The sequence below is a fragment of the Oxyura jamaicensis genome, chromosome 19, assembly GCF_011077185.1.
Source record: "Oxyura jamaicensis isolate SHBP4307 breed ruddy duck chromosome 19, BPBGC_Ojam_1.0, whole genome shotgun sequence".
NCBI classification, from domain to species: domain Eukaryota; kingdom Metazoa; phylum Chordata; class Aves; order Anseriformes; family Anatidae; genus Oxyura; species Oxyura jamaicensis.
In genome coordinates this window covers 4,902,109-4,929,096 of record NC_048911.1, presented here as the reverse complement: position 1 = coordinate 4,929,096, position 26,988 = coordinate 4,902,109, and the positions used below count along the sequence as shown (strand labels likewise).

The 26,988-nt window shown below is 60.6% G+C and overlaps 1 protein-coding gene across 5 annotated transcripts; it reads left to right on the top strand.

Annotated features, from left to right (window-relative positions):
• The first annotated feature begins 422 nt into the window (after positions 1-422).
• On the top strand, positions 423-26,005 carry LOC118176338 (NADPH--cytochrome P450 reductase). Of its 5 annotated transcripts, none has more exons than XM_035343282.1 (16): positions 423-446; positions 8,943-9,135; positions 16,067-16,115; positions 16,938-17,066; positions 17,694-17,843; positions 18,800-18,924; positions 19,825-19,914; positions 20,356-20,454; positions 21,106-21,222; positions 21,880-21,998; positions 23,403-23,584; positions 23,758-23,907; positions 24,107-24,374; positions 24,793-24,938; positions 25,202-25,287; positions 25,510-26,005. In XM_035343282.1, the coding sequence occupies exons 2-16, from the start codon at positions 8,957-8,959 to the stop codon at positions 25,652-25,654; spliced, it is 2,034 nt and encodes a 677-aa protein (XP_035199173.1). In that variant the 5' UTR covers positions 423-446; positions 8,943-8,956; the 3' UTR covers positions 25,655-26,005. The 5 variants fall into 5 exon arrangements, with proteins under 5 accessions (XP_035199173.1, XP_035199172.1, XP_035199176.1 ...); XM_035343281.1 differs by lacking the exon at positions 423-446 and adding an exon at positions 1,019-1,148; XM_035343283.1 differs by lacking the exon at positions 423-446 and adding an exon at positions 5,340-5,360.
• Positions 26,006-26,988: the final 983 nt, after the last annotated feature.

The window sequence follows — 26,988 nt, the reverse complement described above, 5'->3', positions numbered from 1 at the left end:
TGGGCGCCAGGAGGCTGCTCGCTCCCCTTCTGGACGGGATCTTTCCAAAGTGGAGTCGTGCCCCTGGGGAACGGGGGAAATAACGGAAAGCCCCCGTGTTCGGGAATGCTGAGCGGGAGAGGAGGAAGGCTCCTGGTCCTGCTCCTGCTCGTTAGCGAACAGGGACCGGTGTTAGGAAGTCCCCTGGGAGCCAGCGCAGCCCGGAGCCTCCTTGGGCCCAGCAGTGCTCGGCGCCGCCTTGCCCTGGGTCAGCCTTCGGGGGAGGAAGGCAGGTAGCGATGGGTAAGGGTTTGCTCGGTAAGGGTGGGTAACGATTCGGAGGAGGACGGCGTCCCTTCGGGTTCCTGCCTGATCTGCCTGGGAAAACAAAATGGGATTTTACTTCGGCTGTTTTTAAAAAGCAGCAGCGCATCGTGGTGAGAAGTCAGAAAACTGCAAAGGAGCAGGTCTCTGCTTCCAAATCCCGAAAGTAAAACGGTGCCGGTGTGGTGGGGGCACCTCAGCCCCCAGTCTGGGCTTTATGGGGGCCGCAGCGAGGAGCTGGAGGGGAGCGTGCCGTCCTTTGCCGTGCCGTAGGTCTCTGAGGAATCCCGACGGCCTGTTGTGCCAGGCAGGGCGCTCCTGTAAATCCACCTGCTGCCGGTAATGGTGTTGGCATCGCAGGTGAGCCACCCCCCGGAGCACCTCGTGTTGGCCCAGCGCTCGGTTTGCCTTCAGCCGTGTCCTTCTGTTGGGTGACTGCTGGGCTCCGGGCTGCGCACGACTCGGCGCCTCGTTCCGGAGTCCTGCACGTGGACGTGGTGCCGCGCGAGGGCTGCGTGTGCAGGACGCTTTCGCGCAGCGCTGGGAAAAGGCAGGGAGGAAAAAGCAGCACCCCGGGAGGACGGCTGGCACCGCCGGGCACTTGCTCCTGATCCTGCGGCGTAAAAGCCTTGGAGAACAACGGGGGTGCGGGGCGGGCAGGAAGGAGGAGCTGCCCTCACGCAGCTGGCTTGCCGCTTACCCAGAGCCCTGCTCTGCTCGTAAATCTCTCGTTACAATCTCTTGCAGTGGATCTCGGAGGGAAGTCTCTTGCTCTGTCATCGCTTCGCAGCCGCCTCCCGTTCAATCAGTAATCCGCGGGGTGGTGCCTGCGCGGGGTTGAGCAAGTGAGTGCTTTCTGCAGCTTCACTTTGCTTTCTTCCAGAGCAGCTGCAGGAGCTCCGCGGGGCCGCCTGACCCGCTCTCCTTCCCTGCTCTCGAGGGAGGCGTTGGGTGCTGCTCGCTGCCCTCCGTGCTGGAGCTCGTGGGCGCCGTCAGCGCCTGCTCGCGGAGCGGTGGGAGCGAGGTAACGCGTTTCTTCGGAGCCCGCAGGTCGGGGGGAGCCCCTCTGGGTGCTGGGGGGGTGGCTGGCAGCACGAGCCGGGGGCAGGGGGTTCCTTGCCCGGTTCACCTGCAGCAGAGGTGGAGCCGTGCGGGCTGAGATCTCGTCAGATCTCCGCTCTCTCCTTTGCTGAGATGCAGCAAAGAGAACGCTTGCTCCGTGCTGAACTGGGGCGAAAGACTTCCCTGCTCAGGCCCGTGCTCCTGCCACCTCCTCCCCGTCCCTCCTCCCTCCTGTAGGAGCAAAGCAGCCGGCGGTTACCTCTGGTGGCACTGAACTTTGTGCCGCTGCCTGACGTGAGCCCTGCTCCCTTTACCGGCGCGGTTCGCGGAATTTGCATCAGGCGCTTTCCCAACGCGATCGGTGGATCCGAGCGCCGAGACGCTGCTGGGCGTGAGGCCGGAGCTCCGCGGTGCCCGGCGCGCGCCTGCCGGGATCGGTTTCTGGGGAGCCTGGGATCTCACAGAACGGAGCAAACAACGGCGGGCTGCTTGTAATCCCTCGCCGCTTCGCCCCAAGCAAACGTCGGAGTCAGCTGGGGGCTGCCTGGCGCTCAGAGCCCTCAAAGAGCGGGGCAGGAGTGCCCAGAGCTCTGGTGGCTTCTCTGAGGCCACCGGTCCAAAGGGCGGCTGAATCGGATCGCTGGTGGCAGCTTACCGAAGCCTTCCTGCTTAGCTAGCGGCCACTTCTGTGCCCGCAGTTGTTCCTTCGCAAGGAACCAAGCAGGGTTACTTGATTTTCCTTTCACCGTACAGACTAGGGGATGGGCAGGATCAGAATTAAAGACGGGGCTGGCTTTTCCTCCTTGGAAAATCTCTCCGCCTGTGCCAGGCGGCTGTGAGGGTCCGGTAAGCAGCTCAGGGGTTGGCAGGTCTGCCTTGGTGGCACCGGCTGCTCCGCTGGATCCTGCTGAGTGGCTGCTTGGGAAACGTGGCTGCTGGCCGGCTCCCGTGGCTTCGTGGCACCTCTGGGTCCGAGCGAGCTCCAGGCTTCGGAGGAGGAAGCTGATAAAATGCCCGTGAGGATTGTGCAAGCCGTGCTTGTGTAACGGGGCTGTGTGTACAACTTGAGGTACGAGGAGCAGCCGGGCGTGCGGAGGGAAGGAACAACGGCGTGTCGAGTGTCTTCTGCTTGCGCTGCCTGTGCTGGAGGGGGGGCGTCGGGGGGGGGCTGTGGCTCTTACAGCGTGAGATCGCCTTTCAGCCCTTGCCCCGCGCATTCCCCTGCCCGGCTCCTCTTTGTCCTTGTGCCAGGCAGGGAGGGATGAAGGGTCCTGCGTGCCCTTAGTGCCCAAACCAGGTGTGAAACCTGCCTCTGGGGCCGGGACGGCAGCTCTCGTGCGGCGCTGCCGCGGGGCTGGCGGTGACACGGCCTCGTACGAGGGCCGTGCGGTAACATCTTCCCTCCCAGCAGTGCAGGAGGCGGGCACGCCGTGTCTGAATGCCTCCACACCCCCAGGGGAACGCTGCCTTTTCCACCCTACAGAGGGGAGCACAAAACGTTTGGGTTCTGTACGGACAGCACTGGGTTTTCTTAACTTTTCTTTGCCTAAGTGAATAAATAACCCCTCAAACCGTTCCGATCAGAGGTCTTTACGGACCTCAAACCTTTGCTGGATCTGTTTTACCACGTCCCTCTGACGCTCATCCAGCCGTTTGTCTCAGAGCAAACCTCCCGGACGAGAGCAGCGCTGGAGGCTTTTGTCATCCCCGCTCTCCTGGCGGACGAGGTCAGGGTCTGCAGCCACCAGCCCCGTCCCTGGGGCTCCCCTCCAGCAGGGGCCACGGGTAAAGTCCCGTCTCGTCCCGCACCCTCGTGTAGCGTGGGCACGGGGTGAGCCAGCGGCTGGTTTGGAGGAGGAGAGGTCTCACTGAACCTCCGGCTTTAGCAGCGTCGGGTACAACACCCGCAGAAGGGGACGTGGTGCTCGGGAGCGGCCTCCTTCCCATCACAGACTCATTTTCAGCAGGCAGGAGCTGAACCACGTCAAATACAAGCGTCAGTGGTGCTCCTGGCGTTCAGCAGCGCAGCTCTCTGAGCAGCTGGTTTGGTTGAGGAGCGCCCGTGGCATTTGGCAGGGGGGTGACCCGCAGCTCCGGCAGTCTTGTCCCAGCTTCTCGGTGCCGGCAGCGCTGAGGCCCTTGTTCCTCGTTCAAAGCGTGCCCGTGCGGCACGGCGCCCTGGGAGGGAAGGCTTGGGGAGCGGGGATTAGTCAGCGGGGGAGTTCGGTTTACCCGCCCGTCTCAGGTTTTGTTTATCCCCTGATCCTGCAGGCTTCTTTTCCTGTCCTGCATGCTTGTTTTTCTGCGCCGGCTCCTGCCAGGCGGCGTGCAGGTGCCTGAGCCGGTGAGGTGCCTCCCGTCCTTGTGCAGGGGCTGGGAGACGGGGCTTGTTCCTGGGGGAGGGAAGGGATAATGCCTCCAGTCCCCTGCTGCAGCGTCCTGCGCTCGCTGCCTGGCCCCACCGTGCCATAGCCCTAGGGCCGGGGTGCAGAACCGCTCCTCTTGTTCTCTTCCTGGCTTTCAGGGCTGCTCTGCTGTCCTTGGCCGGGACCCATCGGCCAGAGAAAGCCCCAGGGTGACAGCGAGCTCGGATAACGCCGCGTTTCGCCTCCCGACTGCCCGACGCACGCTCCGCATCTGTCTCGTGCCTGAAATAGAAATCCTGCCGATGTCTGGGCCGGTGTGTCAAGGCCCGCTTAGAAGCGACCTTGCACGGCAAGAAGGATTTGTTCGTTCCGTCTCAGAAAACCTCCGAGCTGTGTGCGTGTCTCTGACCCTGACGGGGGGCTTAAACCCCCCCCCCCCCCCCGGGTTTAGGCTGGAGCGGCCCCTGGGGAGGCACCTTCCCGGGTACTGCGTGAGACGTGGTGGGAGGATGAAGGATGGGCTTTTTCTGGGGGAAACGCCATCGCTGTGAGGCGGAGGTGCAGGGGAGCAGCTAACCCGGGGGCTGTTCAGTAACCTGGGCCTGAACCCCCACCTCCGAGGTCTGCTTCCCTTTCGGGAAGGACCACCGTTCTTTCCAGCTCTCTTTTCCCTACGAAGGACGGGGAAGAAGAACAAATCTGAGTCTTGCTGAGGCCAATAACGGGCACGGGCCGATGCAAGCAGAATCCCTTACTTTTAATTAGTTGCATTTCTACAGAAGAGGGACGAGAGAAGTTACATTTTTGCCCCAAAGACCTCGTACCACACGCAGGGAAGTCCTCGCTGCAGGGGTGTTCGGTGCGCAGGAGCCTGAGCAGAACCTCCGCCACAGGCCGTCTCTGTTCCTGTTTGACTCCTTCCCCGTGGACTCGTGTCCGCAGGACTTCTTGCCGACCCTTCAGAAGCCTGCTGGTGTCCCGTGGGTGAGAGCGGGCAGCCCTCCCCTGTCACAAGACCGCCTTCTTGCTGGTAAGCAAGTTCCTCCTGCCTCATCCATCCCCCGGCTGCGTGCAGGGGCTCAGCGGCTGTGAGCTGCCCTCGAGCCCTTTGATTTTCCCTCCCGGAGGATTTAACGGGGCTTTACGTTAAGCTCCTGTGACGGTCTCCCCGTTCTGCTGGTGCTCCTGACGCCCAGGCTGCAGGTCGCTGCTGTGCCAAGAGGAGGGCTTTCCACGGGCTCTGGCTGCTCGTTTCCACCCGGGGTCTCCCCTCGGCCACCAAGCTCTTTTCTGGGGCTGTGCCGTGCTGAGCTGATCTCTGGTTTAAAGCTGGGGGCTTTTTTTAAGGCTTCCTCTCCACGGTGCCTTATGAGAACGGTCACCATGAGACAGCGAGGATGTTCCCGGGGCACGCTGACATCCCCGGCGCGGAGCTCCCAGCGCTAGAATCGTGAGAGCTGAGCTTCTGCTTTGTGTGCTGAAGCGAAATATGTGCTGAGTCAGTGGCACGAGGGTCGTCATGCGGCCGCAGGAAGCGAGAGGAGCGCCGTGCCGAGCCGCCTCCCCTGGCACGGCTCCGTTCGTGCCCCTGGCACGGCTTTTGCCGGGAGCCCAGCGTGGGGAGAGCTGGTCTGAGCGAGCCGGGGGCTCTCTGAGGGTGTCGCGGTTCGATGTGGTGGTGAATTGAGAACGTTCCTGAGCGTAGCAAGTGGGGAAGCAGTCCTGCGGTGAGTGGCCTCGCTGGGTGTGCCGGTGAGCGGGGCAGGATGGGGCGCTGGGGGCTCGTGTTGGCCGTGGGGCTGTGAGGCACGCAGCGAGCTGGCTCCTTCAGGCGTGCTTCAGGCTTCGGACCTGCCCCGGCGTCCTGGGACAGCCCGGAGCTCGCTGTGTGCTGGGACAGGCTCAGCTGCCTGCCCCCGCGTGGGGCCTGGCACCAGGAGCGCCCGTGAGCACCAGGTCGGTGGCTGATGCCACCGCGTGCCATCTCCTTCGAGCCGGCTGTCGCCGGTCCTAGCGTGCGTGCGTTACAGAGCTCCTGCTGCACTTCTCACCTTTGTTCTCTCCCCGAGCGTCCAAGGGGGCTCTGCCGCTCGCCTTGGCCCAGAAAACCCCCAGAAGCTGAGCCGCCCGCGTCAGTAGGCTCAGCGGTGCGGGAGGCGGACTCTGGGGCAGGAGTCACTGGGCTGCAGCCTGGGGCCAGGAAACCACGTCCTGAGGTGCTGGGAGGGCATCCCAAGCGTTACGTAAGTGCGTTTCAGCTCATGAAGAGCCAGCTTCCTGCACAAATAGCTGAGTTAGCGGCCGGGCTGAGGCTTTTCGGTCTCCAGAAGATAACACGAGCGGTCTGCGACCCTCAGAAGCGTCCGTCCGTGTGGTGGGAAGGGAAACCTACCAGCCCCCGCGCCCGGCCCCGGGGCTGTGCCTGCCCCGTGGGGCCAATCACCCAATGCTGCCCTCAGCCCTGTGCGAGAGAGGGAGAATAACAACTCCTGGGGGGTTGCTGACTCGCGTCCCAGCTGAGACGGGTCCTGGGAGCATAAACCCGCATCAGGAAATCCAAGTGGGAAGAGACCGAACATCTGCCTTGTCTTGGCTGAGAGCACAAGAAGCACTGGGGATGAAAGAGCTGTCCTTGAAACTGGTGGAAGGGGAACTCGTGCATCGTGCATTTCTTTCCCCCTTGTTTAAAAACCCAGAAATGCTGATGCTGGCAGGGTCCTTCCAGAGGCTGAGATCCAAGTGAGGGCCGGCTTTCCTTTCCCTGCAGGTTAGGAACGGGCGAGCATTAAAATTAAACGCTGTGAGCTTCTGGAGAGTCATGGTCAGAGCCAGCTCGCTACGGCTGAGTCAGGCTGAGCAATAACCTTCCTGTGCTGGGTGAAGTGGGCCAAACGAGCCGTTCCCGTTAGGACAACCTTTAAAAAGAAGTGAAGTCTAATTCCACACCCCCTGCCTTTATTCCGCCAGACCTAAGCAAACCCTTGTGTCATGCTCGTGCCTCTGACTTCTGCGGGGCAGAGACCCGAGGCTGCTGCAGGTACCGGTGCTGAGCTGCGCTCTGCTCCCTTCCAGGTCTGCGGTCTCCTAAGTCCTCCTCCCGCCACCACGGGACATCTCTGCCCCCCGGGATGGCTTTGCGATCAGGACAGACGGACGTTCTTGGGGCAGGGGAGAACTAGCGGTGGGCTCGTGCTGGGGGAAGGGCCTTGTCCAGGAAAGGGGGCTGAAGACAGGCTCTTGCTGGGGGTAAACGTGCCGGCCTGGCCACAGCCTCCCCGAGGGGAGCTGGCCGTGGCGGTGTGTCCTGAAAAAAAGCATCGGGGAGGCTCCGAGGTGTTTCTCCAGGCAGCCTGCTTGGGCTCCCCGCAGAAGGGCTGGGGGTTTCCTGCGTGTGAGCAGCCGCCGAGGTTCCCTGGGGAAGCCCCCGCGGATTTTTTTCTGCTCGAAGACATAAAAAGCAACCCGAGCGCTGAGCGGGAACCCAGGCTGCGCGCGAGGGGGCGGCTGCCTTTCCGTCTGAGCTCTTCCTACAGATGAGCCGGGGCGGCGAGGAGGAGGAGGAGAGCTTGCAGTGAGAACTTTGGGGTTCCTCGGGAGGGGAGGCAGTGAAGGGGTAACCCTCCTAACCCTTCTAACACTTCTCCTCCCTCGGTGCCAGCGGCTGGGGCAGCTCCTCGGCGGCGTGCTGGGAGCGAACGGGGAGGAGGAGAGGAGGGAGCCTGCGGGGAGCTGCTGGCAGCGGGGCTCCCTCGCCGAGGCTTGGCCTGGAGGTTTAGTCTACGGCTGGGCAGAAACAAAGCCGGCCCTCGCTTGGCTCTGAGATGCAGCCTCTCTCCGAGGGAGGGAGGACAGGGTGACCTGCCCGATGGAGAGAAACCGGCATTCTGCTCGTCTGCAGCCGCATTGCTCACATTTTTCTTCCCACCCCCTGCTCCGCGACGTCTCCGCGAGCCCACTGGCAAATGGGGAGCAGTGCAGTGCCGTTACTGCCTTTGGGGGTGCCATGTGCCAGGCTCCTCACTAAATTAAACTTCTTGTGGGGCTGGGAACCTGTTGGGCTGCAGAAATGCCTGGGGTCCCACCCGTGATGGCAGCCTGACCTCACATCCCACCGGGCAGGATGCTCCGCACCAGCCGTCCTGCCCCGGGGTGTGCTTCTGCAAGTCTGGGGTCCTCTGGCATGGCTGGAGTTTTAGACCGGGGTCAGCACCTGGCAGCGGCGTACACGCAAGGAGAACGGGGCCAAAGAGCCTTCTCTTCCTCCCGGCCTCCTGCCTTCCTCTTCCAAGACCTTCCCCCGTCCCCCTCCTGCCCCCTAAGCACCACCTTCTCCTTCCTTCCCAGTTCCTCGATGCAATAACCTTACGCTTCCTCCCAGCCCAGGCACAGCTTGGTGTTTGCTGCTTTTCCTTCAGTCCTTTGGGAAAACCACTCGGGAGCTTCTCTCCTTGGGGCACTGGCATGCCCAGCAGGTTAACTCTCCTCTCCTGCCCTGCCACGTCCTCTCCCGTGGCTCTGAGTCACTCCTGCGTGCGAGTTCAAATGTCCATGGTCTCCCTCCCGGCTTGGCGGGCTGCCCAAGCCCGAGAAGAGTCACTTTGCCCCCACGAATCGAGTTTTGAGTTAATTATCTGTTTGCCTGGACAGAGTGTGCCCTTGCGCGCCCGGAAGATAATCCTGCTCCCTGCGCCGCGGGCAGGGGAGGTCAGAGCCTGGCAGGGCAGGGGGGGAGCGATGGGTGGCTTGGGGGGGGGGGAGGACGAGGCCGTGGGGGACTCGAGGGCTGGGGACGTGTCGCTGCACGCCTTGGGCATGGCCGTGGGCATGGCTGTGCCTTGGTTTCCCGCTGGTGACCCTGCAGCAGAAGCCTCGGCCCGTGGCGGGGCTGCGCGGGGTGGTTTGGGGCTGGGAGGGCTCTGCTTGGTCCTGCCAGGCTGCTGGGAGAGAGTGAGGGCGAGGAACACCCTGGGAGGTGTCCCCAGGGTGGCGGTGGCTGTCCTGAGGGCTGCTGGCACGGGTTGGTCGCCTTCATCTCTTCTGGGATGCGGAAGGAATGGGGAAAGGGAGTCATGAACGGATCCGTTAAATGAGGGCTTCAGCAGTGCTGAAGCTGAACGTGTAGTGGGAAAGCGCGTTCCCAACCGCCTTTAGCTCTGTGCTGTTCCGTGTGCCCCTGCAGGCGTTCAGATATTTATTTCTCTCTGCTTCCAGCCTCTCTGATCGCCATGGGGGACGCAGGCGTGGAAGCGACGATCGCGCCTCCCGAGGGCAGCGTACTGCAGGACTCCTTCTTCAGCATGACCGACGTGTTCCTCATCTCCCTCATCACCGGGCTTCTCACCTACTGGTTCTTCTTCCGCAAGAAGAAGGAGGAGATCCCCGAGCTCCCCAAAATCCAGACAGTGTAAGTAACATCTCGGGGGTGGCGGCGGCTTTCGGTCTTGCTTATGGCTTTCTGGCCACGAAGTCCCTCTCGCTTCCCCGTCCCTGCTCAGGTTTCCTGGAGCGCTTGTCCCAGTCCTCCCCGGGGCCTGGGGTGGCAGGCTGCTGGGAGCAGAGGGCTGCGTTCTGTGTCTGGGGGGCGCTGAGATGGGATTTCCAGCCTTTCGCTCTGCTTGTTGCCGTGTTTCCCATCACGCCCTGACCCCACAGAGCTGCCACCAGGACTCACACCCTGCTGTAGGAGCTGGTGGAGAAGGCAGGAGAGGGAAAGTCCTCCTCTTAGCGGTTCTCTCGCGTTGCCGTCTAAGAAATCGCCCTGACCCTGCCAGGGACGGGTGGCTTTCCCATGGGACTCCTCCTGTCGGAGGGGTGGGAGGATTTTGTGCTGCTGGCGGGTCCTCGAAGGCTCCAGGAAGAGGCTTAGCTGGGTTCTGTGGGGTTTCCAGATGTGGTTAGGGGTCTTTTTGAGCTGTGCGTTTGCTCCACAATGCTGAAATCCCCGTGGAAGAACCAAGCTCCAGTTCTCTTACCCTGCGCTGTGGCTCAGATCAGTAATTTGTCTCACCAAGCAAGGCGAGAAAAGGCTTTAAAGTCCCCTGGCTGCACTTCAAAATGCTCCGGGATTGCTTTGGCTGTTCTCTTCATTTTCTGATAAGTCATAGTTAGATAAATCTGGAGAAAGACAAATTTGTTCTTAAGCAGGTTTCCTCTGTAGGAAATCTTATCTACTCTTAGCTGTCAGAAGAAGAAATAGGGCCTTGGGAACTGGGAGATGGTTTCTGGGCACGAGCTGCTTGGCAGCTCTTAGGAAACGTGCTTGGCTTTGCTGCCTGGCCTCTGCAGCAGCGGGAGGCTGGGTTTGGACAGGGAGAGGTCCTTGTTCCACCCTGTCTGCCCCGAAGGGTTTAGGGCCAGGCGCGAGCTGCGTTGGTGGGGGTCTGGGGGAGGTTAGCTCTTCAGCTGACACATGCAAAACTCAGCATCGGGTTTCTCGCTGGGCTTTTTAGCCCACTCCTCTTTCCCGCTGGCGCAGCGGTCCTTGCGTGGATAGAACAGTAAGTACAAGCTTGAAACCCTGCAGCAGAGAGTTAGCTTTGCTGACCTCGTGTCTAAGGTGAGTCCTCCGTGTCCGTAACGCTGGGCACAGGCTCGCTGCAGGTCCCCCGGGTGGGTGGGTGGCCGTGCAGCCGCGAGGGGCAGGGCCGGACGCTCGCAGTAGCTTCACGATTTTACACACCCGGCTGCACCAGCGAGGTGTCCTGCGTGAAGGGGGATTTTCTCCACGGGGCACTGCTCTGGTAAGAAATACTTCTCAGTCCTTCGTTTCAAAATACTCCAGCAAAAGCTCGGGGGTTGCAGCCCGGTGCGGACAGAAGTAGGGGCAGGAACTGTCCGTGGACCGCTCAGATGGGGACGTTTGGTGATGAGCCAGGGCACTGCAGCACGAGCCGAGGCATTTCGTATTCCTCTTACCCCGTGTGGGCACAGCAAGAGGTTGTGGGCCTCTCATCTCTTATCTCTTCTCGGCTTCTGTAGCTCCCGTGCTGGGTTGTGCTCCTTTCAGGTTGCCGGGCTCATGGCTCAGCGTGGGTATCGCGAGTCAGCCAAGGGGCAGGTTTGGTCTCCTCGTTTCCACCTCGGTCAGATCATGATTGCTCTGGCTGCTGGGCAGAGCCCTCTGAAGGCAGGCCTGGGCTGCCAGGTCTTCTCTGAAGTCCCTGGATGACGGGAAGAGCAGCACACGACTCACGTAAGCTGTAAGGCAGGCTGCACACACGCTGGTGCACGTTTCCTGGCTGGAAAGGGTTTGGAAGAAGCGTCCCTGGCGGCAGCACCACGTGGCAGAGCTGCTGCGTGCAAACAGGTGTGTGCGAGGCTGATAGCAGCTATCAGTGAATTATTCCCAGCCTTATCTTGGGAATTTGGTTTGTTGAATCAGTGAAATGCTTTCCCTCTCATGCCTGCAAGAACGTGTGGATGTGTGCGTGCGGATCTGAGACGGCGATGGGCACGGCCACGGTGCGAGGGGAGCTGAGCTGGCTGCGGGAACGGCACCGGCAGCTAGGAGTTAGATCCCGATCACCTCGAGGAGCTCCCGTCCTGGCTGTCCTCACGACCACCCCACCAGCACACGCAGCTCTTCCCGAGGCTGCCGTGACCTCGCAGAGAAGTGGCGCTGCGGAGGAGCTCGCCAGCCGCCCCAGGCGTTTGTTTCTTCCTGCCCCTTCGTGCTGCGGGACCCCGACCCGTGGGCATTTCTCGGGGACTGCCCGGTGGGTTTGCCCACGCTGCGCTGCCTTCTGCGTGGCAAACGGCTGGGTGCGGCTGCTGCTTGTGAGAGGCTGGGGAGGAACAGCACCTTGTGCCCCCGACAGCCAGGCTGGAAGGCTGGCGGGCACGTCTGGGTGATGGCACATCCGTCCTCTGGGAAGGGGACAGCGGCTCCCTGCAGCTTTGGCAGTGTTATTTCATGGCACGTTTGGGTCTGGGAGGGAAGTGAGTTGGGGAAAATAATCTTGGATTTCCTTCCCTCCATCGTCCTGGAGTCCGGGGTGGGGTTTCCTTGCTGTTGAGCAAGCAGATCAGGAAAGCAGGTCACCGTGGGGCACGGCAGGCCCGGGGGAGGCAGGGGCAGCCCTGCGGGGCAGGGAGGCTGGCCTGGACCCCCGGAGGCAGAGGAGCCCTTGGCAGGGGCCGTCTCAGGCTGACGTGGAGAACCTTGGCCTTCGGAGGTGCTGCTTTGCTTCAGCACTTCCCCTGCAGCTGCGCCTCGACTCGCCAAAATGCCCCGAACTGCCTTATCTGGCAGCACTGGGGGCTGGTTTCTGTCGTGGCCCTTTAGCCCCCAGCTTCAGCCTTGAGAGATCGGAGGACCAAAGGGTTGAGAAGCGATTCAGATGCGTCGTGAGGGGTGCTGCCTTCGTGGGTGTGCTGCAGGGTGAGAGCGCAAGCAGAGGCTCCGGCGCGCACATGGGTTGTGGCACCGTGGTGCCCTCCTGGGGCTTTTGGGAGCTGCCCGCATGCCTCAAAACAAGCCAAGGCAGAAAGAAGATGCCGATGCTGCTGACTGTGGAAGGAGAGATGCACCAAGGCCCCTGTTCTGGATGGCATCTGGGTTGGATTCACTCCCTGGGGCCCCGCCGGCCTGCCTGCGCTGGGCACAACCACGTCCTCGCTCTGCTGCCGTGTCTCGGGTCCCAGAGAGGGGACAGAGCTGGGACCACGTACAAGTTCCCTTCACTCAAGCCGTCACGTACCTGTGCTGTGTGACGCACGTGGGGCAGCCTGGAGGGCTGCCACTGAGGGTTTCTTACGTTCTGACCATTTTCAGAATTAATTGAAGCCACCGGCGCGTTCCCGGCCGCCTGCTCTGCAGATGGCCCCGGGGAGAGCAGCTCCTGCTCCCCGTGCAGCCACGGCGAGGGTGCCTGCGCTCCCTCTCGGTGACATTTCTGGGGCGTGCGCTCGTTTTCCTATTTTTTTCCCTCGGCCAGGCCACCTCTGCCTGTTTCTCAATCACGGATTTCCTCCCTCCCTGCTGTGCACAGATTGTTCCCCCGGGGAGCCGCGGGCGAGACCCCGATGGGCGCGCTTGGTGTCAGCCCTCCCTCCTCCTCCTCCCCCTCGTCTTTGACGTTGTTTTGGGGCAGAAATGGGCTTATCTCAGCTCTGCAGCTACACACGGACTCGTTCCCTGGTGCTCGTCCGGTTTCCTGTCGCAGGAATCGCTCCAACTTCTCGGCCTGATGAGCTCTCTGCTGCCTGCTTGCGTTAGGGGCAGCGACCACCTCTGATTTCATTGAACGGGACCCCGAGGACAACAAACTCCTCGGGGCCACCCCCGGCGTGCCACTGCCCTGCTCACGCCGTGCCTGGAACCGTTTCATTCAGCTGCGACCCTGACTTTTTTTTTTTTATATCTAGAAGCAGCTGGATACAAACAGTTGCCAAGGTAACGGGGCCGGAGGAGGGTTTTGTGTCCTGTCCCCCCCCCCTCCCTCCCTCCGCTCCACGGGGACGGGAGAGGGACGAGCGCTGCGGGGAATCCTGGGAGGTCTGGTTCCCCGCTCCTAATTCCTCGCTGCCCCTGCTGCCAGATGTTGCTGCAGCTCGGGGCCGCGCGGATCCGCTCGGGACCTCCCCGAGCCTCGCGCCCGGCACCGCGCTCCCGCTATGACCCACGCCCGGGACCTTCTGCGCCGCCTCTCTTCTCCTTAACAAAAGGCTGCCGCTTGGCTTCAGCGCCCACGGGGAGCGGAATGGAGAGGCCTGTCCCCGAGTCTCTGCTAAGGAGCTAAGTTAGAGCCTTCCCCCAGCGCTTCCCCCTGCAGGCACGGCCGCCCCGGGACTCTTTGTTTGCCTGCGCCCTCGCCATGGGATGCGCGTATTCGGTGCCAGGAGAAGAGGCGGCCGTGGCCAGGTGAGTTCGGCTGCCCCACACAGGGGATGGCTCGGGTCGGGGGGAGCTCCCGCTGCCCCCGGGGAGCTGCGTGCCTCCTGCTTGGGCAGGAGGAGAGAGCAGGGAGAGCTGTGCCGGGAGGCACGTCGCTGCCAGGAGGTCCCGGCGGTGGTGCCCGGGCCAGAGCAGTTGGTGTCCGGGCTGGTCTCGCTTTGAGGTCTGTGTGTGCCTTCAGTAGGCAGGGCAGGTGAGGGGGCTCTCGGAAGGAAAGGTGTTGAGCTGAACCGAGACCGAGGCTTGATGAAGCTGAGGCTTTGGTAATGTTGCTGAGCCGCCGGTAATTTCCTCCTCTCCTGAAATCAAACTGAAAGGGAGCTCTTTGGGCTGCGGGCTCTCACCGAGGGCGGGCAGCCTGTACACACTGAGCTAACGGAGCTACTCCCCTCTCCTCCACCCCTCGCTTTTTCTAACTCCTACCAACACCACCCCGAGCTGTCAAACTCTAAGAGCGGTCGGTGCTAAAAACGTGATTTTCTCCTACATTTTCTTTTTGTTTCCCAAGTCATGAAAGCGAGCGTCCTTTCTGCCTTCAGGATCTGTGCTTGGATTTTCAAGCTGTCATGATGAAGCGGTTTCAGGGAGTCCTGTAGCTCTTTTTTGCAGAAGCCAAACTCGCTGCTTCTGTGCCCGAGCCGCAGACTGCTCCGCCACAGCCCCTTGGTGCGGGTTCGCCTCCTTTGAAAGCAGACCAGCTCCATGCGTGCCCTTTCCTCTTCTAAAGGGAGCTGACTGAAAAGATCCCAAACTCATTATTTTTTTCCCTCTTTCCTCTCAAAGCGTTCTGTTGAGCTGCTGACCCAACAGCTGTTTTTAACTGGGTCTCATTTCCAGGGGGCAGTCAACCAAAGGGACGCACCCGCGAGCCAGGAGCTAAGGGAGAGCCGAGTCGTGGGAGGGGGCCGTGGGGCACGTGGGGGGCAGCTCACGGAGCCTGGGTCCTGGGGGCACCGGGGGCAGGGCTGGGACTGCTCTCTGGGAGATGCCTCCCCTGGCCCTGTCCCCAGCAGGGTACAAATGACGGCACGGGAAGGCCGAACGGGGGCACAAAGCGGCTCTCCTGGGAGCACAGCCTCTCTGGGAAGCTTTTTGGGCAGCATTCACCCATCTTTCACGCACGCTGTATGGGAATGTAAGTGCTGGGAGCTGTGGGGCCAGGTTACGGAGCTCCTTGTGGGGTTGGGGTGGAAGGGGATGCTCGGGGGCGTGCTGGGTTGGACGCCCCCCACCCGGCTGCTCCCTGCGTGCGCTCTGCGAGAGGCTGCGCACACCCGTGCGGATCCCCCCCTCTGGGCCGCGGGGTTTAGGAAACTCTTAGTGAGCTCTGCACATTCTCACATGGGCCGGAGCCAAAACCATTTGTTTTTAGCCTGGAGGCTTCTCTCTTCCCACAGGAGACCCAGCCTTGCATTCTTCCATTGTGAAAGAGAAATGGGAACGGGTCCCGCGTTCCCCTCTTCCACGCTACCGAAGCTCCGGGCAGCAAGTGAGCTCCTGGCACTTGTCCTCCTGCCTTGCAGAGGCTCCGGTGGCTGACCTGGTGCAGCCACGTGTGCTGGGGGGTGCCCTGCTTCCACCAGGGCCGGGTTGCTCTCCTGCTGTGACCCTAAAAGCCCGTGAATGCGCTTAAGACGGGTTCTCTTGGCATCCCACCTAGCAGGGAAGCCGTAGCTGAGTGAAATTCTGCCTGGGTGATCCTGACACCGGTGTGGTTCATCCTTCTTTCAAACCAGACAAAGCCACCTCCGTGCCCTCTGTGCTGGGGACGGGAGCCCTGGTGTAGGAACGAGCACCGTGGGACCTCGAAGGGCAGCGGTCGCCTTGCCAGAGGCTCCGATCCGCCGCGGAGCCTCTGTGCGTCCGTGGGGCTCCCAGCTCTGGGACTCATGTCTGGCACGCTCTGGGAAGGTCTGTTTTGAGGTCAGAACAGCTGGTTTTTAGCCTTGTGTGACTTCAAGCTTGGAGAACCCGCCCCTGGGGGCATGGCTCAGAAGCGAAGCCTGCCTGCTGTGCAGGAGGGGAGGCAGGGAGCTCTCCCTTCCCTCCTCTCGCACCGTGACTTAGCCCCCGCGGTTCATCTGAAGGCATCCGCTCAAATCCCCGCTCTGTGAGGTCCCCACAACCTGCCCAGCAGTTAAGGGACAATTTTCAGAGTTAAAGTTCCCTGCTGCCCAGGGCTGAGCTCCTGGGCTCTTGCTAGCAGCTCGCTTTTCCTCTGCTCCGTGGCTGTGTGCAGAGAAACCGCCCTGCAGCCGAGCTGAGCGATGGACAGCCCTAGGGCAGGCTGAACTCACGTTTGATGGGGAATCTCCCTACTTTGGAAGCCTTCCTGAGATCTGATACAGGTTGGGGACCTCTTTTTTCCCTGCTTGCTTATCCCTGACCCTAAAGAATGTGCGACTGGCTCATCTAAACGGGAATTCCTCCTGTCTTTCAGACCATCCTCACCGAGAGACAGCAGCTTCATTGAGAAGATGAAGAAGACGGTAAGCTGCCTGCATGCTCGCTGTGCTGGGAGGATGACGGAGCTCGTGGCGTCCCCTTTCCCCCGGGGACTGCCAGCACGGGGGACCTGTTTGCACCCAGACGCGTCTGCTGCAGCGAGCATCCGGAGACGGGCTGCGTGGGGAGGCAGGAGCAGCTCGAGCAGTCTGAGGTTGCTCTTAGAGAGAGAAAATTAAAGTGACAATTTGATGCAAGGAAAAAAAAGAAACGTAACATGAAATGGAAGTCAGGAGGGAAATGGCAGGGACTTCAAAGCTGCTGGCTGCCAGCTGTGTGTCTCTGGGGTTGGCTCCCCGAACCTGGCTCGCTCTGAGATGGGAACTGCACACACAGCTGGCAGCTTTTTACGGCTGGACTGCACGCAAGAGGAAGCAGGGGGAAAAGCAAGGGCTGGATACGTTTTCCATTTTACATCAGAGCAGCTGGCTTGCTGCAGAGCAGGAGCTCCTGTGTCTGGGCACTTCCCCAAAGCTTTGGCAAAGCTGCCCTCACCCAGGGAGTTCCCTGTGTCCAGGAGTCACCGCGCAGCCTCGAGGCTGAGAACAAACCTCGAGGGTTTGTTCTTTGCTTTGGTTTTAGCCTGACCCGAGTCACCTCGGAGATGACAGTGATATTCCTGCTAACAGCTGAGCTTTGAGTCTTCTGCCACAAACCTGGCGGCAGCTCCTGGACAAACGCAGGCTCCTCCCAGCCGCACGGCTCCCGGTCCCAGGCGTTCCCGTTGTGCCTGACGAGCAGCACTTCCTCTGCGCCTTTGCCAGATGAGTAATCGCCCTTTAACGGGGATTCCTTCTTCTCTCCAGGGACGAAACATCGTGGTTTTCTATGGCTCCCAGACGGGCACGGCGGAGGAGTTTGCCAATCGCCTCTCCAAGGACGCTCACCGCTACGGCCTCCGCGGCATGGCGGCGGACCCAGAGGAGTATGACTTGGTAACTAAGACACGAACACGGCCTCGGGGTAGATCATGTCCGTCCAGTCGCCCCCAAAAAGCAAAGAAAACGTGGCCAAGGGACTGCTGCGCTTTCAGCGGTGGTACTTAGAGGAGCAAAGGAAATTGGATGAGCCTGAGAGATGCTGAGGTGGGCTCGGTCCTTGTCAGTCTATGGATTTGGGGTGAACTCTGCAACATGTCTGAAAAAGAAGGGTAGCCGGGGGTGTTTGGGAGCCTTAAGTCATCTGATGGCAGCACGAAACCCGCTCCGTGTTCGCTCTGTAGTTAGCGTTGTTCCCATACTGCAGCAGTCCGGCACAGAGGCACTGATACCGGGGTTGTTCTCTAGACGAAGCAACAATCCTGTCCCTTACAGCCTAGATAGAAAACCCAATCGCTTCTCTAGTGGGGTAAAGGTATTGATTTCAGCCCGGTGAGGGTGTGGTTAGCTTTATTTCCCTTGCCATTTCAGGTGGCTTTGGCTTTTCCCCAGCCCCTGTTGCAATTAGTTGTTTGACGTGGTGCTGCTCTGTGCACCCGGGCTGTGGCTGTGCTGTAGGAGCAGGTTTGCCCGATAACCCTGTTGTGGGATCCTCGGAGAGATTTATTCTTTGCTTTGTTGCAGTCGGACCTGAGCCGCCTCTCCGAGATCGATAAGTCCCTGGCCGTGTTCTGCATGGCCACTTACGGGGAGGGCGACCCCACGGACAATGCCCAGGACTTCTACGACTGGCTGCAGGAGGCGGACGCTGACTTGTCGGGTCTCCGCTTCGCAGTAAGTCGCTTCGTCCCAGTTTCTGCTGCATTTGGCTGGATAGGAAAGTCAAAAACCCCTCCACTGTGAGTCGCTTCGTTCCAGTTTCTGCTGCATTTGGGCAGGAAAGTCAAAAGCCCTCCACTGTGCTTGCACGTGGCTTGGGTAAAGGCACAACATGATGTCTGTGCCTCGTGCGCCTCTTCTGGATGCGGTCCCTATTGTCTCTGAGCTGCACAGATCTTTGCAAACACGTATCTGGGGGCTTTAAACGCAGCTGTTGGAGCGCTCTCTCCACTCCCTAAATCACGAGGGTTCGCTGGCGATGTCTTGCCGCAAACAGCCCAGCAGACATCGAATGTAAGGTCTGTAAATGAGTTACAGGCTGCTGCTGCTGTTCAGAAGCTAATTGAGCAGCCCTTGGCCAGATCTTCTCCCACAAATTAAATCACTCGGAGGAGTGCGTGGCTCTTTTCCTGTGCCGAGCTGAATAACTGGCTGAGATACAGCCACCTCACCTAAACCCCAGCCAAGTTCCTTGGGCTGCATCACAATTGCAAACGAGGGGAAAATCCTCTGCTGGAGACGTTAAGCTGCTCCGGACAAAGCAGGCAGGAAGCATTCGCTGGGCGGTTTGTGGGAGGGGAGGGACAGCAAGTGGTCTGCTGGCAGTCCAGCTCTTACAGGCCCCTGGAGGAGCTGGCACGGGCAGCTCCTGCGTGCACATCCCCTCGCTGTGCCCCAGGCCAGGCTTAGAGCAGAGCTGCCAGCTGACCAGGCACTCTCCTGGGCAAAGCCAGGGGTAGATTGCAACTCAAAAAGTTCACAGGTAGCTGCTAGGGGCCTAGGAGAGTTACTGCTGTCTGTCTTCTGTGTTCTTATTTCATCATCCTTTGCCCGCTGCTGGCCAGAGGACGCTGGCTGGCTGGGGGAAATCCCGTCCTTGCTTCTCTGTGCTTATCAGCATTCTCTTCCAGGTCTTTGGGCTGGGGAACAAGACGTACGAACACTTCAATGCCATGGGGAAGTACGTGGACAAGAGACTGGAGGAGCTTGGAGCTCAGCGCATCTTTGAACTTGGGCTGGGAGACGATGATGGCAAGTGAGTGGCTGGGCTTTAGGGTCGGTCTGAGCTGGCTAAAGCATCGTGGAAGGGACCTTGGCAGGGGGTTGGATCTACTGCTAAGACAGAAATTAACTCCTTAGGGCTAGTTGTGGTAGCTCACGTCCCTGAGTGTGTGTCTGGTCTCTCTCCTACAGAGACCAGTCAGATCCCTGGATCCCTTGAGCATCCCAGGGGATCCTGTAGCTGGGGAAATCCCCCAGCAGCTTTAAAGGACCGTAGCTGTGTTCTCTGCAAGACTTCACAGCCTCTTCTGCCTGTGCCCTTCTGCAGCTCCCCTGAAATCCCAGCCATGGATAAGTTCCTGCAGCCCCGTGGAGGAGCCAGGCTCCATCTCTTTGTGAGCTGTTTTATGGTAGAAGGCAGCACTCGTCCAACTCAGAGGTCCAGAAATGATTGTCTGTGCTCACCCGAGCACCTTTTTGGCCGGAGCTTAACCGTGGAAATTACATCAGCCTGTGGCTTTGCCTCCAAGGACTGCAAGATTTAATTAGAGGGCTATGCCATGTGTGGGAGGCTCTGAATCTAGGAAAATAAACCTTTCCAGGTTGGAACCTGCCTTGTAGGAAGGCGACTTAATGCCAGGAGTGGGCACGGGGGAGCTGAGATGGGCAAAGACCGAGCCTGAATAACAAAACCCTCCTTGGCAGAGCCCCGAAGGGAGGGGTGGTTGGTGCAGCAGGAGTTCCCTCCCATCCACTTCGTGCCCTGAAGATGCTCTGAGGCTGATCTGTGGGCATGTGGAGGTACCAAAACTGCCTGGCTCCAAGGGCAAAGGGTGAAGGAGGAGGTTCATAGGGATCTGAGATGGCTCCTCTGGGAACTCCCCACTGCTTTCTCATGGGCAGCATTACTGACCCTCTCTTTTGCCCTGCCTAGCCTGGAAGAGGACTTCATCACCTGGAGGGAGCAGTTCTGGCCGGCCGTGTGCGAGCACTTTGGGGTGGAGGCCACAGGAGAGGAGTCCAGGTGGGTGTCGGAGCAGCAGCTAATGGGTGCCAGAGGGATCGACCCCCTTTGAGCGGTGGCTGTGCTATCAGGCCAGAGCCACTGCCCCCTTCCTGCGGGCTGCCACCTCCTCCGGGCTGGAGGGCACACACGGAGCAGATCAGTGAGTGGGGCTCTTCGGACTGAGCCTGTCCTGGGGCAAATTCAAAGGCAGCTCAGGATTTCTGTTTTGAAGGGTCAATGTGCTGGGTTTAGTTCCTTCGTGGGTGGCTGTTAGCTTGGTGATACTCCCAGTGAAGCAGATGTTCCTTCTGTTGGGGCTTTCTGCATCATCTCCGTGCTCGCTCATGTCTCAGGAGGGATGGAGGGGTGGAAGTGGCAGCAAATCCAGCAAAGCAGGGGATGGGTCAAGTTGTACCTTGTCGCTCCTTGACTTTTTTCCTCTTTCCCCATTTTCTCCAGCATCCGCCAGTACGAGCTGGTGGTGCACACGGACGTGAACATGAACAAAGTGTACACGGGTGAGATGGGCCGTCTCAAGAGCTACGAGAACCAGAAGCCGTGAGTGCCAAACTGCCCTAGGCGGGGTGTGCGTGGGGCGGGCTTCGGCTGCTGGTGTTCTTGATGTTTCTAACACCACAGGCCGTGCAGGCAGGGTCGTTTTGGCAGCACAGCCGTGGGGCATGTTTGCCTAAGAGATGTGGGCTCAGATGTCCCCTGGGACACTTGGGGGTTCCCCAGTTAATGAATCATTGGTGTTTGAGAAGTTGGCTGTGTTCACACGCGCTGTTCTGGCTGCTAAGTTCCCAGCATTTGTCTTGAGGTCAGTCTGGAGCCTTTCGTCCCCCGGAGTAGTTAACGCACGATGGCTGCTTGCAGTATTGCTGTGGGGAGATTAATTGTGTAAATGAATTCCAACCTGAAATGTCGCTTTGAGATGTGACACTCCCTCTAATCCCCTGTTGCATCACTTGTTCTTAATGGGGTGGGAGCTGTTGACTGCTGGGCTGTGCTTAGAAGGAAAATAATCTGTTTTCTTTGTCAGTGTGGGTAGCAGCAGGATCGTAATTTGTTTCGTGCTGTGGTGTGCTTTGAAACAAGAGCCAGGCCCTGTGCTCAGATGGTGGAAGCCTGCTCTGGGGCATTCCTGGATGAAAGCAGTGCTGTGAGCTTGCAGGAGAGTAACCCAGAGGTCTTTATCTTTCCTTCCAGACCATTTGATGCCAAGAACCCCTTCCTGGCTGTGGTTACAGAGAACCGTAAGCTGAACGAGGGTGGAGAGCGGCACCTCATGCACCTGGAGCTGGACATCTCCAACTCCAAAATCAGGTAGCTGCCCGTGGGAGGCTGCTCCCCCCTTTTGGAGCCAAAACTTAACACTGCCCCCTCTTGGCTGCTGCACTGCATATCAGGTACTCCAAATCAGGATTCTCTCCCACTTTTTGGGCTGTAGCTGACCACCCTGAGCCCCTCCGTAGCTGCACATCCATCCCACCTGAGCAGTCCCAGCTGCAGGGATTCTCTAGGGGTCATCCAAAGAACAAGGGGGCAGATGGACTGTGAGAGGCAGGAACTGGGGATGGCTCGTGCCCACTTTGGCTTAGATGTACAAGCATAGGGAGGGTAGAGCCCTGCTCTTCAGCCCTCTTGCTGGCTTAAATTCGTCTGCGTGCTTGTGAGGAAGCACGGGGCAGGGAGCTGGCCTGTCCTTGCTGGAAGTCTGGCCTCACTGAAGTCTGTGGCAAAACTGCTGTTATCTTGGAGCTCCCCTGTAAAAGACTAGGTTCTTAAAACCATTATTCCCCAGTGGTCCTGTGCTGCCCTGACTGCCAGCTCTGGGGTCCCCGACCCTGCAGGTGCTGTGCAGCAGCTCAGCTCTGCTGTCCTGCTGAGCACCAGCCTGCTCGTCCTCTAGCTGAGCAGCTCGGGCTTGGCGTGGGTGAGAAGTGCCAATTTTCATCTCTTCTCTTCCTGTTTTTGTACCAGGTACGAGTCTGGGGACCACGTGGCTGTGTACCCGGCCAATGACTCATCTCTGGTGAATCAGATCGGCGAGATCCTGGGCACGGACCTGGATACGATCATGTCCCTGAACAACTTGGACGGTGAGTACGGATTGCCCCTGAGCATCAGGAGCTCTCCTTCTGCCACGGCCTCTTGTCCTTCCCACCCGAGCAGAGGTCAGACCCCCTCCGGGTCCCATAAGGCAATCAGGGACATCCCGCGGCCGCTCCGAGTGCGGAGCCATTTTGCGGCAGTGGCACAGAGCCTGCTGCGAGCCAGCCGAAGTGGGTCAGTTGTGAAATGCACTCGGTGTGCCCATCCGACAACAAGTTACGTAACAGCACGCTCCTAATCACAGAGCACCAGCCCACCAGAGCATCCCTCTGCTGCTGCAGCCCCAGAGCTCGAGAGGAGCTTTGGAGCCTGAAACGCTGGCATTGAGTCCCTGGAGGACGCACAGCCCTGGGGACGGAGCTGCTGGAGGAGAGCTCATCTCGGTGCTGATTCAAAGAGCTTCTCCTGGCAGCGTTCCCAGCGGAGCTGGCCTCTGGCAAGAGGGAGGTTACAGCTGCTGCCCATCTTGCTCCTGAGATGGTGAAGCCTGCCTCCAGGCATCAGAGCTGCTGGCCCAGAAGCCTAGGAGCTGGCTCCTGGTTTCCAGAGAGCGGCTGGCTTTAATGCACTGCTGGAGCTCTGTCCCAGTCTCTGGCCTCGTATCCTCGTTCGTGTCCCTTTTGGTGCTCTCAATTTGCTAAACTGAACGGCTCCAGCCTTGGCTGCTGGTGCTTCACCTCCCCAGGGGGCTGTGAGCACAGATGTCCGTGGCCGAAGGATGCTTCTGGGGGCAGGTCTGGTAGAGGCATTAAGAGCATGAAGGCAAATTAGCCCTGCAGAGCCCCCTCCTGCTGGGCCTGGCAGTTTGCTGGATGTTTGCCCTGAGAAACTACTCCCACCTCTGCCTGGACCCCAGGGTCCGAGCACGGCTGTTCTCGAGGCTGAGGGCGTGCTGTGCCTTCCGCCTGGCCTTCCCGAGGTGTCTGTGCAGTGAGACTTCCATGGGAGGCAGGGAACAAAAATTGGGGGGCAATGAAGTACCTGGGGGCAGTAGGCAGGGAGCAAGACGTGTCGCCTGTTGCTGGGTCAGCCACACTCTTGCTGCCCCTGCCCTGAACGTTGCTGCCCCTGGAAAACAGGGCGATGAGCCAAGCCCTCGCCCTCTGCAGCACGCGTGGATGTTTCGGGTCAGTGTCCCGTGGGGTGACACCTGTGAAATGCAGAGTGGGCAACCAGGAGACGGCTGCCTGGGGACGGAGCTGCCCTGTGCTGGAGCTGCTTCGCGATGGGAGCAGGGCTTTGGCCAAGAGGCTGCTTCAGCCCCGGGGCTTCTCTCTCCTCCCCTGCTGCGTCCGACTCCTGTACTGCACGTAGCACTGGCGGGAAATCTCTAATTTAACGACAAGCAGTTGCTGACTTGTTTTTATCCTCTTTCCTCTTGTCTCCTCCAGAGGAATCCAATAAGAAACACCCCTTCCCCTGCCCCACGTCGTACCGCACAGCCCTGACGTACTACCTGGACATCACCAACCCGCCCCGCACCAACGTGCTCTACGAGCTGGCACAGTACGCCACCGACAGCAGCGAGCAGGAGCGCCTCCGAAAAATGGCATCGTCCACTGCGGAGGGGAAGGTGGGAGCTGGAACCCTCCCAGCAAGGCTGCTGGGGTGAACTGGGGCCGGGACTGGGGCTGGCAGGGGGACCAGAAGGGACGTGGGGCTGCTGGGCACTGCGTGCAGGGAGCTCTGCGGGTGTTTGGTGGCTGCGTGGGGAAGTCACCGTGCACGTGCCCTCCTCGCCCGCAGGCTCTCTACCTCAGCTGGGTGGTGGAGGCCCGGAGGAACATCCTGGCCATCCTGCAGGACATGCCCTCGCTGCGCCCCCCCATCGACCACTTGTGTGAGCTCCTGCCCCGCCTGCAGGCCCGCTACTACTCCATCGCCTCCTCCTCCAAGGTGAGCGTGCTCCCAGCGGGGACGAAGGGTGCTGGGAAGGCACTGGAGCTTTGGCAGCACAGCACCACGGTCCCTCCATGCCTGAGAAGTGGGGTTATCCTGCCCCGTTTAGGGTCTGCAGAGGGAATCGGGGTGTCCCAGGTTGCAGCCAGCTGTGGGGGCTCCCTCTCTGCCTGGCTCTGACGTCCCCTTCCCGCAGGTTCACCCCAACGCCATCCACATCTGCGCTGTGACGGTGGAGTACGAGACCAAGACGGGGCGGCTGAACAAAGGGGTGGCCACCAACTGGCTCAAAAGCAAGGTGCCCAACGAGAACGGGAGCAACTCCCTGGTGCCCATGTACGTCAGGAAGTCCCAGTTCCGCCTGCCCTTCAAGCCCAGCACGCCCGTCATCATGATCGGACCGGGGACTGGCATAGCCCCCTTCATCGGCTTCATCCAGGAGCGGGCCTGGCTCAAACAGCAAGGTGAGCGCCCAGAAACCTCCCCGGGCACGAGGCCGCAGGGCACTGCGCTGCGGGGCTGGCCAGCGCCTCCATCTGCCCAGCAGCTTGTGCTGGTCACACGCTGACGGGTCAGGGACGTGGGGCTAGCAAAGCAGAGGCCACGGAGCTGGGTGAAGAGCTGCTGAGCGCTTCGTTGTAGCACAAGGATGCTTTGAGCTCTTCTGCAGAGGATGTTTGAAGGGCAGACAGACCTAAGCCAGTTCTTCGACTCCTGCCACCACCTCCCCAGATAACCAGAGTCAGGTCACTTAAGCTCATTTCTAATGAGCTTAATTTTTCTTAATTTTTCCTGGGCGAGCTGGACAGGGGGAGGTGGGGGTGGCAGGACTGGGGTGCTGCTGGGGGCCGGGGGGATGACGTGAGCCATGTGACCCCGCAGGCAAGGAGGTGGGCGAGACGGTGCTGTACTACGGCTGCCGCCGCGAGCGCGAGGACTACCTGTACCGCGAGGAGCTGGCCCGCTTCCAGCAGGAGGGCGTCCTCACCCAGCTCAACGTCGCCTTCTCCAGGGACCAGGCTGAGAAGGTATCGCTCCTGTCCCCCCCCCCCCCGGGCCACTCACCATGGTGCTAGGGGGAAAATAAGGCTGGAAACACGCAGCCTGCTGTCAGGGAACGGCCGTGGCAGTCACGGGAACCCCCAGCTCCTCTGCTGCCTCGTGGGGCTGCGTGGGGTGGGTGAGCTGTGGGCATGGGCTTGGCTTCCCCTCCCTCACCCCAGCCTGTGACACCGCTTGGGGGTACGGGGGCTCTGCCCCTCTCACCTCCCCCCTGCTTGTTTCCTGCCAGGTTTACGTGCAGCACTTACTAAAGAAGAACAAGGAGAACATCTGGAAGCTGGTGAACGACGGCAATGCTCACATCTACGTGTGTGGGTGAGTCGAGGGGCGGGGAGGGGCCTTGGGGAAAATGTTCCTGTTTTTTGGAAAACGGGTGGGACTCACCCGCTGCTGCGTTACAAGTCCTGGGAAGGGACCTCCAAGTGCAGCCAGCTAAATGTGCTGGGCTGAGCAAACCCCCCACATCTGGGCGTTCAGAGACAACCAGGGCTTGGTGGCTCCGTGCCACCACCTCGCTCACGGTCTTCTCCTTTCCAGGGATGCCCGCAACATGGCCCGGGACGTACAGAACACTTTCTACGAGATCGTGGCTGAGTATGGGAACATGAGCCAGTCCCAGGCCACGGACTATGTAAAGAAACTGATGACTAAGGGCCGCTACTCTTTGGACGTCTGGAGCTAAGAGCGGGGCTGGTGGGGCCAGGGAGAGAACGGGTCCCCAGGAACGGGCCTGTGGGAGGCAGAAGGTGCCTGCCTGCCCGCTGCGCCCGTGGGCGACTGCCTCGTCCCCAGCCTACAGCGACCCCAGCGTCACCCCCAGCCCCTCCTGGGCTGCAGCCGTCTCCAGGGCAGGCTGCGCGTCCCAGGGGGCGGAAGGGGTTGAGAGGGGCAGGGGGTGGCTGGGGCTTTGTCCCCGGTGTTCGCCTTGGGGTTGGTGACAGCCGATGCTGGGCAGGAGGGACGGGTGGCACCAGGGGAGCTCTGGGCTCCTTCCTGCACACGAGGTGCTGCCTTACTCCTCGTGCCAAGCAGCCTGGGGGTGGCAGGGGGTGGAGGAGCCGGGCAGCCCTGTGCTGTGGGTTTGGTGTGGGCACGGTGTGGGGCAGCGACCCGCCCTCGCCTCCCTCCCACCCTGTTTGGCCACCTCTAGCACTGGAGCCACGGGGGCTGGCAGCCGGCTTCGGGCACAGAGCTGCCCCAGTGCCGTCACCAAACGACAGCAGGAGGCTGCTCTGAGGAAAAGGCAGAGCCAGCACCCAGCTGGGACCCCGCAGGCACCCCTCTCCTTCCCCTGCTGCCCTCCTCTGCTCCAGCACCTCGGGGAAGGGGCAGCTCCTGGCCCCACTGGAAGAGACCTGCTCTGGGGTCACAGCTGCCGGGGCCCTGCTGGCTCCCTTGGGTCCTGCAGCCGCTGGCTCCCCTGTGCCCAGCCCCTCCGTCACGCTGTGTACGCTCACTTTTTAAATACTATTTTTATTTTAACATCTTTGTGATTTAATCATGGGAAAAAAAAAAAAAAAACCTTTCAGGCTTTCCAATGACTGTAAATTATTTAAATATACCTGCCCTTGGAATAAAAACACTGTTTCTGTAGTTTGCTTCCTGCCCTCCCGCGCGCCCCCTGCTCAGCCCGAGGAGGCAGGCAGGCAGCAGGAGCTGCGGCCTCGCAGCCTTCCCTGCGTGGAGGGGGCCCGGGGAAGAGGCAGCAGCTGCGGGATTTGGCTGGCAGGAGGCTTGGGGCAGCTCCCACCAAGCCCCGGTGGGGAGGTGAGGCCAGCAGTGGTGCGCAGCGGGCAGGCGGCTCGGCGCAGACACAGCTGCACTAGAAATGCTCTTTGGTTTCCTACGTTTCAGGAGTTCCCTGCAGCAGTGCCGGGCTTCAGGGACACTGAATCCTGCCTGAGGTGTCCCTGCTCCGCTTGTTCTGCGGCCGCAGCCGTTGGCACAGGGCTGTGGGTGCTGGCGGGCTGTGGGAGGGAGCTGGCAGCTCCCAGCCCTGCTCAGCCCTCCCAGCCC

Excerpts from the sequence above, each read along its gene's own strand:
- LOC118176338 (XM_035343282.1), top strand. The coding sequence starts at position 8,957 with ATGGGGGACGCAGGCGTGGAAGCGACGATCGCGCCTCCCGAGGGCAGC. Across the intron at positions 17,067-17,693 it reads ACCCAGAGGAGTATGACTTG|TCGGACCTGAGCCGCCTCTC; the intron begins GTAACTAAGACA and ends GCTTTGTTGCAG. Across the intron at positions 21,999-23,402 it reads GTCCCTGAACAACTTGGACG|AGGAATCCAATAAGAAACAC; the intron begins GTGAGTACGGAT and ends TGTCTCCTCCAG.